This window comes from Pelecanus crispus, chromosome 15 (assembly GCF_030463565.1).
Source record: "Pelecanus crispus isolate bPelCri1 chromosome 15, bPelCri1.pri, whole genome shotgun sequence".
Taxonomy (NCBI): domain Eukaryota; kingdom Metazoa; phylum Chordata; class Aves; order Pelecaniformes; family Pelecanidae; genus Pelecanus; species Pelecanus crispus.
The window spans coordinates 8,694,471-8,707,985 of record NC_134657.1 but is presented as its reverse complement, the minus strand read 5'-3'; the positions used below and the strand labels follow the sequence as shown (position 1 = coordinate 8,707,985).

The following is a 13,515-nucleotide window of genomic DNA, read 5'->3' as shown; positions in this document are numbered from 1 at the left end:
CCCCTGCCTGCACGGCGAAACACGCGCTTTTCAGCCTTACTCGGTGAAAAAGCCATGCGAGTTCATCGTGCCTTGACAGAAGTGCAGGCTCCACAAAGGAGTTATTAGCACCAGGCTGTGTGGGTTTGAATTTCTCTGCGTTTCCCATACTTTTCCCCTATTGATAACATTTCTTGTTGGGACAATAGAAGTGTGCCTTGCAACTACTCACGACATTAGTGACGGTGCTTGAGCCTGAATGATTTAAAGGGAAAGAATCCAACTCCCAAAAGACCATCTGGCTATCAGTTATAATACAGCAATAAAGGTCAGGGCTGCTTCTCAGGAGTTGGGAAAAAGATGGTTTTTGACACTGAAGAGTCTCTTCAACCAGCTTGGTGCATGCCTACCCGTCAGCTCCTAGCTTCAAGGCCTGCCGCCATTGCTCCCTTGCTAGGAAAGGGATAACACGGGACACCAGCTTTTGGGAGGAAGGCCAGCCAAAGAATACAGGAAAAAGGGCAACACCTTATTATAGCTGGCAAAAGCTAGGGCATGGTCTCTGAGCTGTGTCTTATTTTGTATCATAATCCTTTGATTGCTTCAAAGTGTTCATGAGATGTCTTGTCTCCTGGCTTTCCCACAACGCAGGGAATAAAGGGCTCCAGGGACAACATCTGCCCTTCACAAAGAGCTAAGCCCATTCAGGCCCATACAATGAAAACCACGAAGCTGGCTATTTCAGTGACACCTCTCTCCTTCCTGTCAACTGCCCATTAAACTCAGGCTTCGCTTCAGGATTTCCAAGTAAGAAATTGTCTTTGGCTTTCTTACCTCACTGCACACTTCCCTCCATTTCCACTTCCAGATTCTCAGCCACGCTCCCGTGCACCAGCATTGCACTGGGAGAAGACAAGCATGCCTCTGCCTCTGCACTACAGGCTAGACCCTCGGATGGCAGGATGCAGCACAGCTTTTCTCAGATAGGTTCTGGGTTATTTTCAGCGCTGCCTCAAGGACTGTATCCAGGCAGAGATTTTTCTCATAAGACAAAATCAGAATTGACTTAAAGTGTCCACGCAACTTCATTCTTTTTCTTGCCTTTACCACAAAAGAAATAAGGTTTGCTTGATTTTTGTTGAAATTTTCATGCAAATACAAGCAAGCAGCACTATCCCCATTTTCCAGATAAGAAAGTGGAGTGGGGATGACACGCTAAAGGTTATACATGGAGGTCTCCAAGATCTCATGTTCTGCAAGCTGTGGCAGGTCCCGTCTGCAGTGGAGCAGTGTGATGCTGCTTGGTCAAATGAGAACGGAGCGCAGCAGAAATAGAAATCTCAGGCAAGAAGCAGAACTGACCTTGCTGAGGTCCGAAGATGGGCCTCAGCTACTAAATCCCATTCATGACCTGCCTCTGACTTCCCAAGGCTGAGGGCTCCTGGGTTGAATCTGATGCTATTCTTCAGCCCGTCTTAACCACCATTCTTGTAAATGTTGGTAGGAAAGAAAGAGTAGAAAAGGGAAAAGAGCGAGCTACAGGCTGACTAGGCATGGGCCCAGTTCTGCCAGGTGTGTGGCTGTCCTTAATGAAGGCAATGGGAACACTGGTGCGACGGGCTCACAGACCTCGGGGCATGAAGAGAGAAACAGAGGTTACCGTTTCCATTTGCTTCCATTTCCTATTTATTCACCCTGTCCGTCCAACATAGAATAGAATCATAGAATCGTTTAGGTTGGAAAAGACCATCCCACCATCCTGCCTGTAGATTCTCCACAGCATTTAGAAACGTCATGCAAACAAGCCTGTCGGTTCACACTGGTAACACTTTGGCTCACCCATTAAAAGTGTAATCACTGTATGGACAAGCGCAAATACACCCACCCTGGGAGGCTGGCTGGAGAGTGCCCTCTCTAGAAAGGGTAGAGAGGTGTCCTTGGCGCTGTTGGTTGTGCCCCTAACAGTGCTCCCCTTCTTCTTTTCCCGCCTTCCCCCAAAAGCGTGCCTCCTCCACGCCACAAATGTGACTGGCACATGCAGGGACCCGGGAATGCAATTGATCCCAGATGACCAGCTGGAGGGTCAGTGTTTTCCCAGATCCCTGGGCAGCCCTGAAGAGCCACGCTGCACACTCCACCAGTCGGCGTGGGCAGAAGGTTATTTTCTCCAGGGCATTTGCAATCAATGTACCATGCACTAATAGATGCTTCCTCTATTGTTCAGCTGTGTGCCTGGATTGGCTGAGTGGCTGTGGGAAACACCAGCAATCCCCAGACTCACAGATCTGCTGAAGCTCCCCGATGTATAAATAGAGGCGGTCGGGAACTGCCAAAGCATAGCCTGACGCTCAGCACAGCGGCCCGACGTGGGGGTCTGTGCCCAGGACTGAGAGCACTAAGAATGGCTCCCAGTAACACTCTCATGATCCACATGGAAGAGAAACTGCTGCCAAAAGAAAAGAATAAAGTAAGTAGAGCCCTTGACAGGATTGGAAAGGCTGGTCTGCGCTCTATGCAATGGGCTGCCTCTATCAAATAAATACTACACAGGAAAAGATGAGATAAGGAGGGAGAAAGTGGGCTGGGGGAAGGAAAATAGGTGAAAGAGGGATAAAGGAGACTACATAGGTTTTTAAAAATGAAATTGAATGGGGAACAAGTAGGCAGCATTGCAAAGCTCTCCTACCAAAAGAAAGCGTCTTTGAACATGTGTGTATCAGGGCATCAGAAGGGGAAATTAGGTCAGGTCTCAGAAAACCCTTAACCTCTCCTGCAGCTGAGGAAGCCGGTGGTGGAGAAAATGCGCCGTGACCGGATTAACAGCAGCATCGAGCAGCTGAAACTGCTCCTGGAGAAGGAGTTTCAGAGGCACCAGCCCAACTCCAAGCTGGAGAAAGCCGACATCCTGGAAGTGGCTGTCAGCTACCTGAAGCAGCAGAGCCAGCTGCAGGACCAAAGTGAGTGCAGAGCACGTATTGCACGCCACAAAGTCTGCTCCCGCAGGCCCTTGCCCTCCCGTGTAGCCCTGGCCCCTGAAGCATGCAGGGGCTGTAACGCACCAGCTCTAGCCACGTGAGCAAAGCTCGTGGACTCAGGCTCTTGAAAGAAACTTAATGCCTGTCCCATGTTTTGGTCATGATCTTAACCCACTGCTCTTGCTTCTTTCTTTTCTAGCATTCATTCACAAGAATCTAGAGCAGGACTTTAACAGTGGATACCTGCGGTGCCTCAAGGAAGCTATGCATTTTCTGTCCTACTATGAACCCAAGAAGGAAACTCAGGTGCAGCTAATCAAGCATTTCTGCAAAGCTCAGATGGGCGCAGATGTCATGCACTCTCCTGCTCCGCGTAGCCCACCTCTGTCACCCTGTCTGTTTGCCAGAAGGCAACCTGCCCAGAAGACTGTGGCTGCTGCTTCTACTATCTGGAGACCCTGGTAGACCTGTTGAACTTTGCTTTATTCCTATGTTTTGCCACAAAAACTAGAGGGACCTGTGATTTAATAGTTCCTCTTGAAAGTAGGAAACATTGCTTTCCAAAGGTGGGAGGGGGGCAGTTACTGTTTTTCTGTCACAAGAAATGAGGGTCGCTGAGTAGTTTCCCTTCATAGTGAAGGAACGTGTTTGTATCTTGCAGCAGATTTGCTGCTCTTATTGGTGGCTCCTAGCCAAAGAGACGACCAAGTTCTGCGGTGATTTAGAGAGCCAAATGCCATTCACTTTCCATCACGCTTTTGCTTGGCAAGGCTGTTGAGCCTGTGGCTGCCAGTAGAAATCTTTTTACTAACTCGCTGGGTCACTGGTTCAAGTGCTCCATTGTCTCTGGATAATGCATTGACCTTCCTAAAGAAAGAGCACTTTGAAGAATGTATTTTGTATCATAAAGAGAGTATTGAGCCTTTACCTTTTGAGTGAAAGTTGTTAGCAAGAAATGCTGATTCTTCTGAAGTTCCTATACTATTTTTAGTGTACCTTGTTACAGAAAGTTATGATGATAACAGATAGCTCTAGGGAAAATTCTCTTAATGTCAGTACGTGCTACTCTCAGTTGAGGGGTAATTGATGCCTTTTGTAAAGGAAATGCCTGCGATATACCTTAAGGAAAAGGGAGAGGAAGGGAGGCAATAAGTACTTTATGATCATTCACTGAACATGCTAAAGAGCTTAAAAAGCTTTTATAAAGTTGTGATGTATTCATCCTGTGTGATGTTCAACTTTGGTGTCTTCACTGTACAATACAATAAAAATGGGTTTAGTCATTGATACTTTGGTTTGAAATGATTAAAATGGCTAATGCTCCTGGACTGTGTTGCATGTAGGCTCCTCCTGCGGGGGGAAGCTGTAAGGAGATGTCATATTTCTGAGCCCTTCATTCCAGTACGTAGTTTACATTTGTGACATTCATTTGGCAGAACAGGATTTCAGATCCTGCAAAGCAGCAACCTCTGGAAAAGTTATCAACAGCTGAAATGGAGGTGAAATTGAAGTGAGATACTGAGAGGTGTAGATCCAGGTACTGAACAGCAACCTATTCAGCAAATCACTCATTTCACAGCCAGTTTATTTCCCCCCACTTCCCATTAATTTACCCACCAACCTGAGTTCAGCCGTATCCTTTCTGTCCATTTAGGAGGTAGCAACATGCAAAACTCCTAATAACTTCCAAAGAGTTTGGCACCTGACGCTGCTTGGGGATCTCACCCTTCTCTTTGAAACTACCCACAATCGGGTGAGCTAGATTTTGCTGTCTTTTAATTTTAGCACCTTCTGTTACCTAAACATGAATTCTGCTGGCAATAACAGAATTGCTTTCTTTACTGAAGTGAAATCTGCTCGTATATGGCTAAAAGTATACATAATTTGATAGAAAAAGCATTTGCTATTCTAAATTATTTCCCCATACTCTTCTCTTCTTCAAAGGTTTTATTCTCTTTTGCTGACATCCACCTAAGGGTCCAAAACATGCCATGAACAGGGCCTGTGCCTCACAGTTGGGAAACTGCCACGCTCCTCCGGGCTTTTGAGGGTTTTTTTTCTACCCAGACTGTTGTAGCGATGGTCTCTCTGCCCAGTATCTTTTAGATGATCCCCCCTTGATTTTTTCACCCCACCTCAATTCAGAAAACAAATCTAGCATATCCTCTTACACGGAGGTTTACAACAGCCTGCCTGCCTGGCTTGCACCAGCTGGGTGACCCAAAGTAAGCAGCCTGGGCTTCCCGGGACTTGCAGAGAGGCACCGCAGCCTCCGTGCGCGGTCTCAGCTCCAGCCCTGGTAGACTCTGCTGCAATTCTCTACGTACAGGCCACGTGATCCTGTCTCCCGAGGATTAAGCCAGCTGCACTGTGGTGATGTGAGGAGGATTAGCACCTGTTGTAAAGGATGTGCTTGTCCTTCTCGACACGGCTACACAAAGAGGGAATGGATGAGGTGAAGGAGCAAAAAGGGATTCCGAAGGTATTTGGGGAAGCAGGAAGAAAAGCACGAGGAGGGGATCCTAAGGCCACCCTTGAGCACCTTACATACCAACAACCTCTCCAAAACACAGCACTTTCCCCAATAACATTCACTCACTTTTCCTTAGGAGACTTCCCATTCATTGCCCAGTGGGGACTTTTATTTGCCCTTCTCTTCAAAGTAAAATAAATCCACACAAATAATCAGTTCGCAAAACTATTATCTAACCACAGTAATACATTCATTTGGATATATGACACGGAACCCTCTCATTCTTCCAGAGATATAGAAACAGCATTGGTCAGCAGTTTCTACTCTCCTCAGATTCCCTGGGAGAGATGCCCCTGAAAATCGTCGTTTCTAGCGTATGCCTTTTTCCTTAAAGAAAAGGAAACCTAGAATATCTGATCTTGTCAAGGAGCTGCTTAGATAAGCACTAAGCAAACTCGGATCTGCTAAGCTGACAAGATCAAACTGCGTTCAAACACTGCTAGCCTGTCCTCACTTGATTTGTGATTAAACCCTTTGTTATACGTATGGAAAGGAGCACAAAGCCAGCTAGCCAGGTCGAGAACATACTGCTCTACCTCATTACAGCTGCAGGGATCATTTTGGTATTACTTTACCCTGAATGCACGAGCTGGTTGAGCGCTCTTCATCTGTCTGCCAATGCAGTACAAGGTGGGTTTTTGCTACTGTTCTGCAAATTCATCGGGGGCTGACATCAATGCTGCGGACAGATTTGTTCTTCCTAGCGAACTACTAAATAATTCAGAAGAGATATTTCTAGATTTTGCGGTTGCTTAGCGATCTTGAAAAAGTCACTTCACCTTGCTGTGCTCAACTTGTCTTTGTCAGTTAGTACAAGCTTCTGAATCCCAGCTAAATCCAAGCTGTTCATCCATGCCTGTGCATTTTTAAATAAAGCCTAATTAAGGCAGTTTGCGGGTAGGAAGTTTGGGGGAGTTTGGACTCGGCCAAAATGCAACGTGCCCCAAAGCACACCGCAACCTTACTCCTGCTCCCTGTGGTCCGTAGTCGAGTCACACACGGCACAGAGAAGTCTGCCGCTGTTATGTGGACGGGTATCTCCTGCAGCTAATGCGTTACCACCCAAGTAACCCACGTTGTGAACGTCACCGTTGGCAGCATCACTGCAGTTTCTTGAAAACCGACAGCATAAACACAAAAGAGAAAAGGAAACCGAAGAAGAGCTGCACAAGCTGAAGACTGTTGGATTTGAACCCAGTCCCTCCAGTTCTAGGCCAGCACAGGAACAGGCTGTAGAAATGACAACTCGTGCAAAACTCATGTGAGATCGCAGCCAGACTTCTCAGCCCAGAACTCCTGCCACCCATATTGGCATGAATCTGGAGGGACACGGCTACTGTCGTTCAAACCACAAGGTCTGATTCTCATTTACACCGAGGCCGTATTGCATTGCCTACAGGGGGGGAGTCGATCGTGCTTAGCTCTCAGTCTACGTGAGATTCAGACCTACTGTTTGCAGAGTGGGGTAAGGGAGAGAAACAGCAAGCGCCTCCTTTCTGGGCAGAGGGAAGAAGCCAAACCCCACCAGAAAGCCTCCGTTTGCTCCAGGGAGTCAGATCCATGGCTGGTGCAACTGCACCGCTTCCGTTTTTCACCAGCCAAAGACTTGCCCCGCTGGCCTTTAGTTTACCAATTACTTGAGAGTTAAAAGCCAGACCTCTGGTTTCACCAGTCAGCACAGCAAAGGTTATGTTTACAATTTATTAATTATTATCACTTATAATAATCGAATGCCAAGCTCCTTATTGCTCCTCTGTCCCCTGGGGTGACCCTCCCCTGCTCCAACACATTCCCACCCTTAGGGAAGATGTTGTTTATTATGCTGATCCCACAGCCCAGGAATACTCTCCCGACAAAGCCCCTATTAACCTCAGAGTGTGGGCCTGAGTTTCTCAGAGTTTCCCACACTTTCTTCCCTATTTATGACATTCAAAGGGACCACAAAGGAAGCGTGCCTCACAACAGCCCACATTAGTGACGCTTTTTGGCTCCGCATTGTGATGACCAGCAATTCCTGTCCCGATAGACCATCTGGAGAGCTATTTTCCCAAGGAGCACATTGATCGATCAGTATTATGCGAGAGCCCTTTTAAAACTTGGGAACGTTATGCTCTTTGACACTAAATAGGTGTCTCGAGAGGGCTTGTCAGAAAGATTTTAAACCATTTAAGGAAGGCACAGAAAAAATAAAAATCGTAATTATTTCTTTAGAAACACCATCAATAGCATTTGTGAGACAGGCTGACATGAATGTAGGAAATGGTCTAAAATAAAAATGCTCCAAAAGTGATACAGAAAGGGAAGCTTTAAGCCATCAAGTTGTGTGCTATAAGTACAGCCCCAGACATGCAAGAGCACCGCTTTTTAGATCCACACAACATAGCCAATGACATTCTGGTTTTCTGTACTCTTCTCTGATAGCCCACCTTCCTCCAGACCTGTCGCTAGCTTGCAGTACGCTGGGTTCCCCTCCACGGAAAGCTAAGTATCAGACTGCGCACCGTAGCCCAGGGTCAGATGGTGAGCATCCACAGTTGGAGACAATTAACGTGGTGGGTCTTGCCTTAGGAAGAGCGAGGACTCCTGCCTGACACGCAAGGTCTGCAAGTACAGGCACTGACAACTATTTGCAGATTTCTGTTTCCCCTTACACTCTCCAATATCTATATATGGATATAATATATATAATACCCTGCTTTCATGTGTGATTTTGAAGCCTGCATCTTCACGATGCCACTCATGACTGTGACGTGACTTACAGAGGAACAAGGCCGCTGAGAGAGCAAGCCTCTTTGTCCACAGCATAGCTGCCGTCTCTCAAGAGCGGGTCCAGGTTTCACACCATCCTCCAAAGAAGGGAATTATTGTGTCACACTATTTAGTCAGCTCCACATGTTTGGCGGTTTTGGGGATTTGTTTCTTTTAAGCCTTCATTCCAAAACCAGGGAAACCCCTGCTTTGGAGCCTCAGACAATCAATCTTTCATTCTGGCTCTGCAGCGAGGGTCAGAGAGAGGCACGAGCTGCTCCCACAGATGGGAAGGACGGGGACATGGATTTGGATCACAAACGTGTTTCAGTGGGACAGACTATTGCACTAACAGCTGAATTTGAAAAGAGCCGAAACTGAGCAAACCAGTTACAGACTTTTAACAAAGAGCGACTGGACTGCCTACAGCACATGATTATTTTTTTTCCTTACTGAAATCCTTGCATAAAGCACATACTGTACCCAGTTCCATAATGAATATATTCTAGGGACAGCCTTAGTCTAGACAATTTATTATTATGAAACATCAGTTGGGAAATACGGTTGCCATTAAGTTTTCAGGCCTGAATAATCAAGCCAAAGCAGCGGAAGGGGGACAGATACTTGTTCCTCTCTTACCCATCAACAGTGTGCGGAGGGTAGGTGGAGCAGGCACGGGGGGAACTGAAGATTTGCTATCTTTTCAACTGACAGAGAGAGGGGGAGAGAAGCCGGGAGCTTGCGAGCGCAGAGGGCTGTTGCTTTGTGTGCTCGCTGCGAGGCAGCGTGCCTGGTTCACCATTCACATCAGATGGTACGAGGCCGCAGTTCCGAGGATTTCCCACATCGCCCCATTCACCGTGTTAAACTGTCAACAAAAGAAGTGTGCCTCTGCGGGTCCTGAGAAGAAAGCTAACGCCTGCTGGACCATCTGCCCAGCAGCTAAAAGAGGGGATAATGCTTTAATCAGTGGGAGTTGGTGTTGCCCTTTGGAGTCCAGGGGCATTGTGCTGTGGATAGGATGGCGGTATTTAAAACCACTCATTTCATATTTCCAGAACGGAAAATTGGGTCAAAGCTTCCCTCTCATCTCACTGTGCCCACTGCTGCTGCAACATATTCCTTCCCATACGGTGCGTGGCAGGACCTGCTGCCCGTTCCATCTCATCTGACCCCCGAGAGAGACGCGCAAAGCCCCGTGCTCGACTTCAAGCTCCCATAATGGCACAAGTACATGCAGCCAGGGATCGCCTTGGCTGCAAGCAACACTGCTGATTACAAGCTGACAAAATAATTCAGGGAACTGATTTTGAATAGGACTCATACTCCCTGTTCAATTATAGTTTTTTGACACCCATCAACAATGTATGTAGTTAGTGATAGGACGAGAGGAAATGGGCTCAAGCTGCGCCAGGGGAGGTTTAGGTTGGAAATTAGGAAAAATGTCTTTACGGAAAGGGTGGTCAAAAATTGGAACAGGCTGCCCAGAGAGGTGGTGGAGTCCCCATCCCTGGAAGGGTTCAAAAAACAGGTAGATGCGCACTTCGGGACATGGTTTAGTCTAGTCTACCCTTAATTGGTTTAGTGTGGACTTGGTAGTGTAGGTTAATGGTTGGACTGGATGATCTTAAAGGGCTTTTCCAACCTGAACGATTCTAGGATTCTATTCTATGATTCTATGAATTAAAATTGTCACACCCTAGGGAATCCATCTAAATGTAAAATGTCCTTGGGCTGGAAAGGGAGGAGGGGAGAACGGCTGGCCCATGAAACTCACTGCCAGGAGAAGCCAGGAAGTTAAAAGGGGCTTTGCAAGCATCAGGTTAATAACTAGTTACAGGATCATCCTCTGCAGGATCATATCCTTCCATGCAACAGCCCTGTATGTGCTGGAACACGTTGCTATCTATGTACCCACGGGCACAGGTTTTGGCCCTGGCTTATCGAGAGCAATGCTGAGGGCAGGTGAAACAGGCTGATGGCAGTCGACAGCGAAATGAAAGGTTTCCTTTCTGGTTTTGAAAGGCAAACACAGGAAATAGGTAAGGTTTTCATGAACATTGTTGTTGTAAGAAACAGGTATTCAAAAACTAACGTCCCCAACCTGCTAGCCTATTAGCGACAATCTAGGTTTATGCCCTGTTCTAGCCTCTGACCATGGAACACGCATTAAGGAAAAAAATTATGCCCATGCACGACTCCCCATAAACCCGTCAAGCTCCACATACTACAGCTGAAACAGATGTACCATAAAGCACAACTGGGAATTTGTCAATCTGAGGCACTCCTGGATTCTACCTGGTCCTTTCCACTTCATTACCTGTGCTCATTGCAATACACGTGGCACGTATACTGAGAAAGCCCACGACTGAACATTCAGAGGATATCCTAGCACCTGTATTTACATTCTGCAAGTGGGATAATACAAGCAAAGTAATAGACAAGAATTGACTTTTCACTGTGTCTCAGGAGTCTGTAAAGGAAAAATACATTTAGGTGCTTTACATGGAGACTCGAGACCAAGGGAACAGTGAGGCATTTGCAAAGTGGCATGAAATTAAATAGGACATGTTTGGGAAAGGCATCATAATCATTACATGTCACGGGCTGCCATAGGAAAGCCCAGATTACCCAAGCACAAGCAAGGAGGAGCTCCGAATATAACTTACAGAGGGACTTTAAGCATTTAAACAATGGAGAGGAAAATATTTCAAGCTAACTGCTTAGTGCAAATTGCTTTAAAGGGTCTTCCCTCGATTTTAGTCTTTAGTTGTCCCAAAATTATCTGGTACTGTATTCATCTAAGCACGGTTTAATGTCAATGAAAGGGTTTAGTCCCTCTAATTCTGCATCTTTTCCTTTTCAACCTCTCTTTTGGTCGTGGGCACAGAGCATTATCTCTTCCCGGGATCAGTCTTCTGTGCTTAATTTCACCACAGCCTGGGAAAAGGCAGCACATTGAGATGTTGATGTTCCCAACATCAGGCAGAAGTTTGATTATAATGACGGCAAACGCTTTCCCACGTTCTTACCCCAGCGCCGTAATGCCCAGCCTTATTGTGTCACACACTCCCCAGTCCACCTGCTCCTTTGGGAGCAGGGTATTATCCCCAGGCAATTCACAGTCAATTTGCCATGCTGTAATAGATGCTTTCTCTATTGTCCCAGGGCACGCATGGATTGGCTATCGACTGTGGGAAACTCAAAGTCGCTTAGGACCCATACATTTGTATGCAGCCACGGCGTATAAATAGAGGAACACCGAGCTCCCTTCTCCACCCGCTAACCGGCAAGCTCCCAGCTGCAACCAGCGCTTGGGACAATGGCACCCAGTGCCCTCTCCCTGGAAATCCTAACACCCAAAGAGAAGAACAGAGTAAGTATCTGCTGTCTCTGCGACCGCGAGGGCAAAGAGCCGAGAAGGGCCGAAGCCCTTTAGCGGCAGGTTACGTAGGGATGGGAAGGGGAAAGTCTCACTGCTAACTGTCCTCTTCCCATTTTGTGTTGCAGCTCAGGAAACCCATTGTAGAGAAACTGCGCCGTGACCGGATTAACAGCAGCATCGAGCAGCTGAAACTGCTCCTGGAGAAGGAGTTTCAGAGGCACCAGCCCAACTCCAAGCTGGAGAAAGCCGACATCCTGGAGATGACCGTCAGCTACCTGAAATACAGCCGAGGTGAGTGCAGCCCCCGATCACGCTTGCTGCCCTTACTTTTAGGCAAAACTCCAGCCTGAGTCTCCCTGTGTAACGCTTCTCTCCTCTTCCGCCCTTGCAGCTTTTGCAGCATCTGCCAAAAGCCTACAGCAGGATTATTGTGAAGGGTATGCCTGGTGCCTCAAAGAAGCTCTGCAATTCCTGTCTCTTCATTCAGCGAACACGGAAACCCGGATGAAGCTGATCTGCCATTTCCAGAGGTCACAAGCAGCGCCCAAGGGCTCTGGTTCTTCTTCTGCACCCGCTTCCACCCACCAGCCCCCTGCAAAACAAGCAGCACTGAAACCCTCCTGCAGCCTCTGGAGGCCTTGGTAGGCCAAGAGGACGCTCACGTGTTTCCTGGACATTTGCTCGTATTCCAGAGGAGATCGTGACTTGCTAGACAAGTCCCCCCGCTCCTCTCATGAGTAGGGAAGAATGTTTTCCTTTTGCAGAGCATTACTATGCTTGGATGTCTGCTTCCCTTCTTCCAGAAGGACTGAAACGATCCCACCATGTGGAGAGAAAGTTATTCTAAGAGAATGTGAGATGTAATCCTCCTGCTAGGATGACTGAGAGGAGTTGTTCAGAGAGGAACACCGACTGTTCTTAACCTTAGTGAGGTTGTACGCGTACATCTGTTGAGAGAGCAGTAACTTCTAGGACGTTCAGGCTAGCGTTTTCAAAAGTGTCCGTCCAGGAGGAACCCTCTCCTCTGACCTGTCCTGCTTGAGACTCCCACGTGTCCCCGGCTACGCACACCCGTATCGTCGGCTGCGGCCGGAGCCGGGGGGGCCCACGGCGTCTCAAGCAGAGCAGCGAGTCTACCTGGATGCGTTTGAAAACCTAGCCTTCCGTGGGTGCCGTAATGGGTTCTATAATATTTGTAGACTGTACTGAGCATGCTCTGAAAAAGGGTAAACCATGACTCAAACTGCACAGAGGAAATTCCTCAGGATGTCTTGCTCACAAAATCAGAGTACTATTTGTGAGGTTCAGGATACGTATGCCTTTTATAAAGGCAAAAGCTCGTTTTTTATATCCTTATAGGAAAGGAAGTTACGGCTGTGTTGTCGATTTTGCAAGAAATATTTATCAAAGTCTTTCATGAAAGGCAGGCGTATAAATTGTATTTACTCTTTGGTACCCTACCACCGGGGGGAATGCGAATTCCTTACTGTCCTTAGAGGATGCTCTGACACGTTATATGTGAGCTGCACCAACTGTATAACCCGTGCCAGAAATTATCTTGAACGTCAGAAGTCGCAGAAACTTTTAACAGTACAAAAATAAATAAAAATCTACTTAATAAATCCAGCAAGTTATTCTTTCTCGAGTTGTTCGCATAGCTGATTTCCCTGTGGTCCCTGGGGTCAAAGGACACGAGACAAAGATTTCAGGAAAAGCAAAGCTATTCAGAATTGGTATTTAATTGCCTCACCAGTTTTGCGGCCCTTTGGAACCCCGGCGATGCTGTTTTCTGCGGCAGAGAAATACATGGCTCCAGAATACCCAACCCCAGCCCTGTCAGCGCGAGACAAAACCGGAGCCAAACCAATTCTTTGGAGATTTCAACCCAAGAGACT

General features: G+C 47.2%; 2 protein-coding genes across 2 annotated transcripts; both read left to right on the top strand.

Moving 5' to 3' along the window:
• Positions 1-2,365: 2,365 nt before the first annotated feature.
• Positions 2,366-3,419, top strand: LOC104025657 (transcription factor HES-5). The gene is made up of 3 exons (XM_009486491.2): positions 2,366-2,446; positions 2,756-2,936; positions 3,154-3,419. Exons 1-3 carry the CDS (start codon positions 2,381-2,383, stop codon positions 3,417-3,419), a joined length of 513 nt encoding a protein of 170 aa, XP_009484766.1. The 5' UTR covers positions 2,366-2,380.
• Positions 3,420-11,480: 8,061 nt separating this feature from the next.
• LOC104026342 (transcription factor HES-5) lies at positions 11,481-12,265 on the top strand. The gene is made up of 3 exons (XM_009486492.2): positions 11,481-11,611; positions 11,746-11,911; positions 12,012-12,265. The coding sequence occupies exons 1-3, from the start codon at positions 11,558-11,560 to the stop codon at positions 12,263-12,265; spliced, it is 474 nt and encodes a 157-aa protein (XP_009484767.1). The 5' UTR covers positions 11,481-11,557.
• The last annotated feature ends 1,250 nt before the right edge of the window (positions 12,266-13,515 follow it).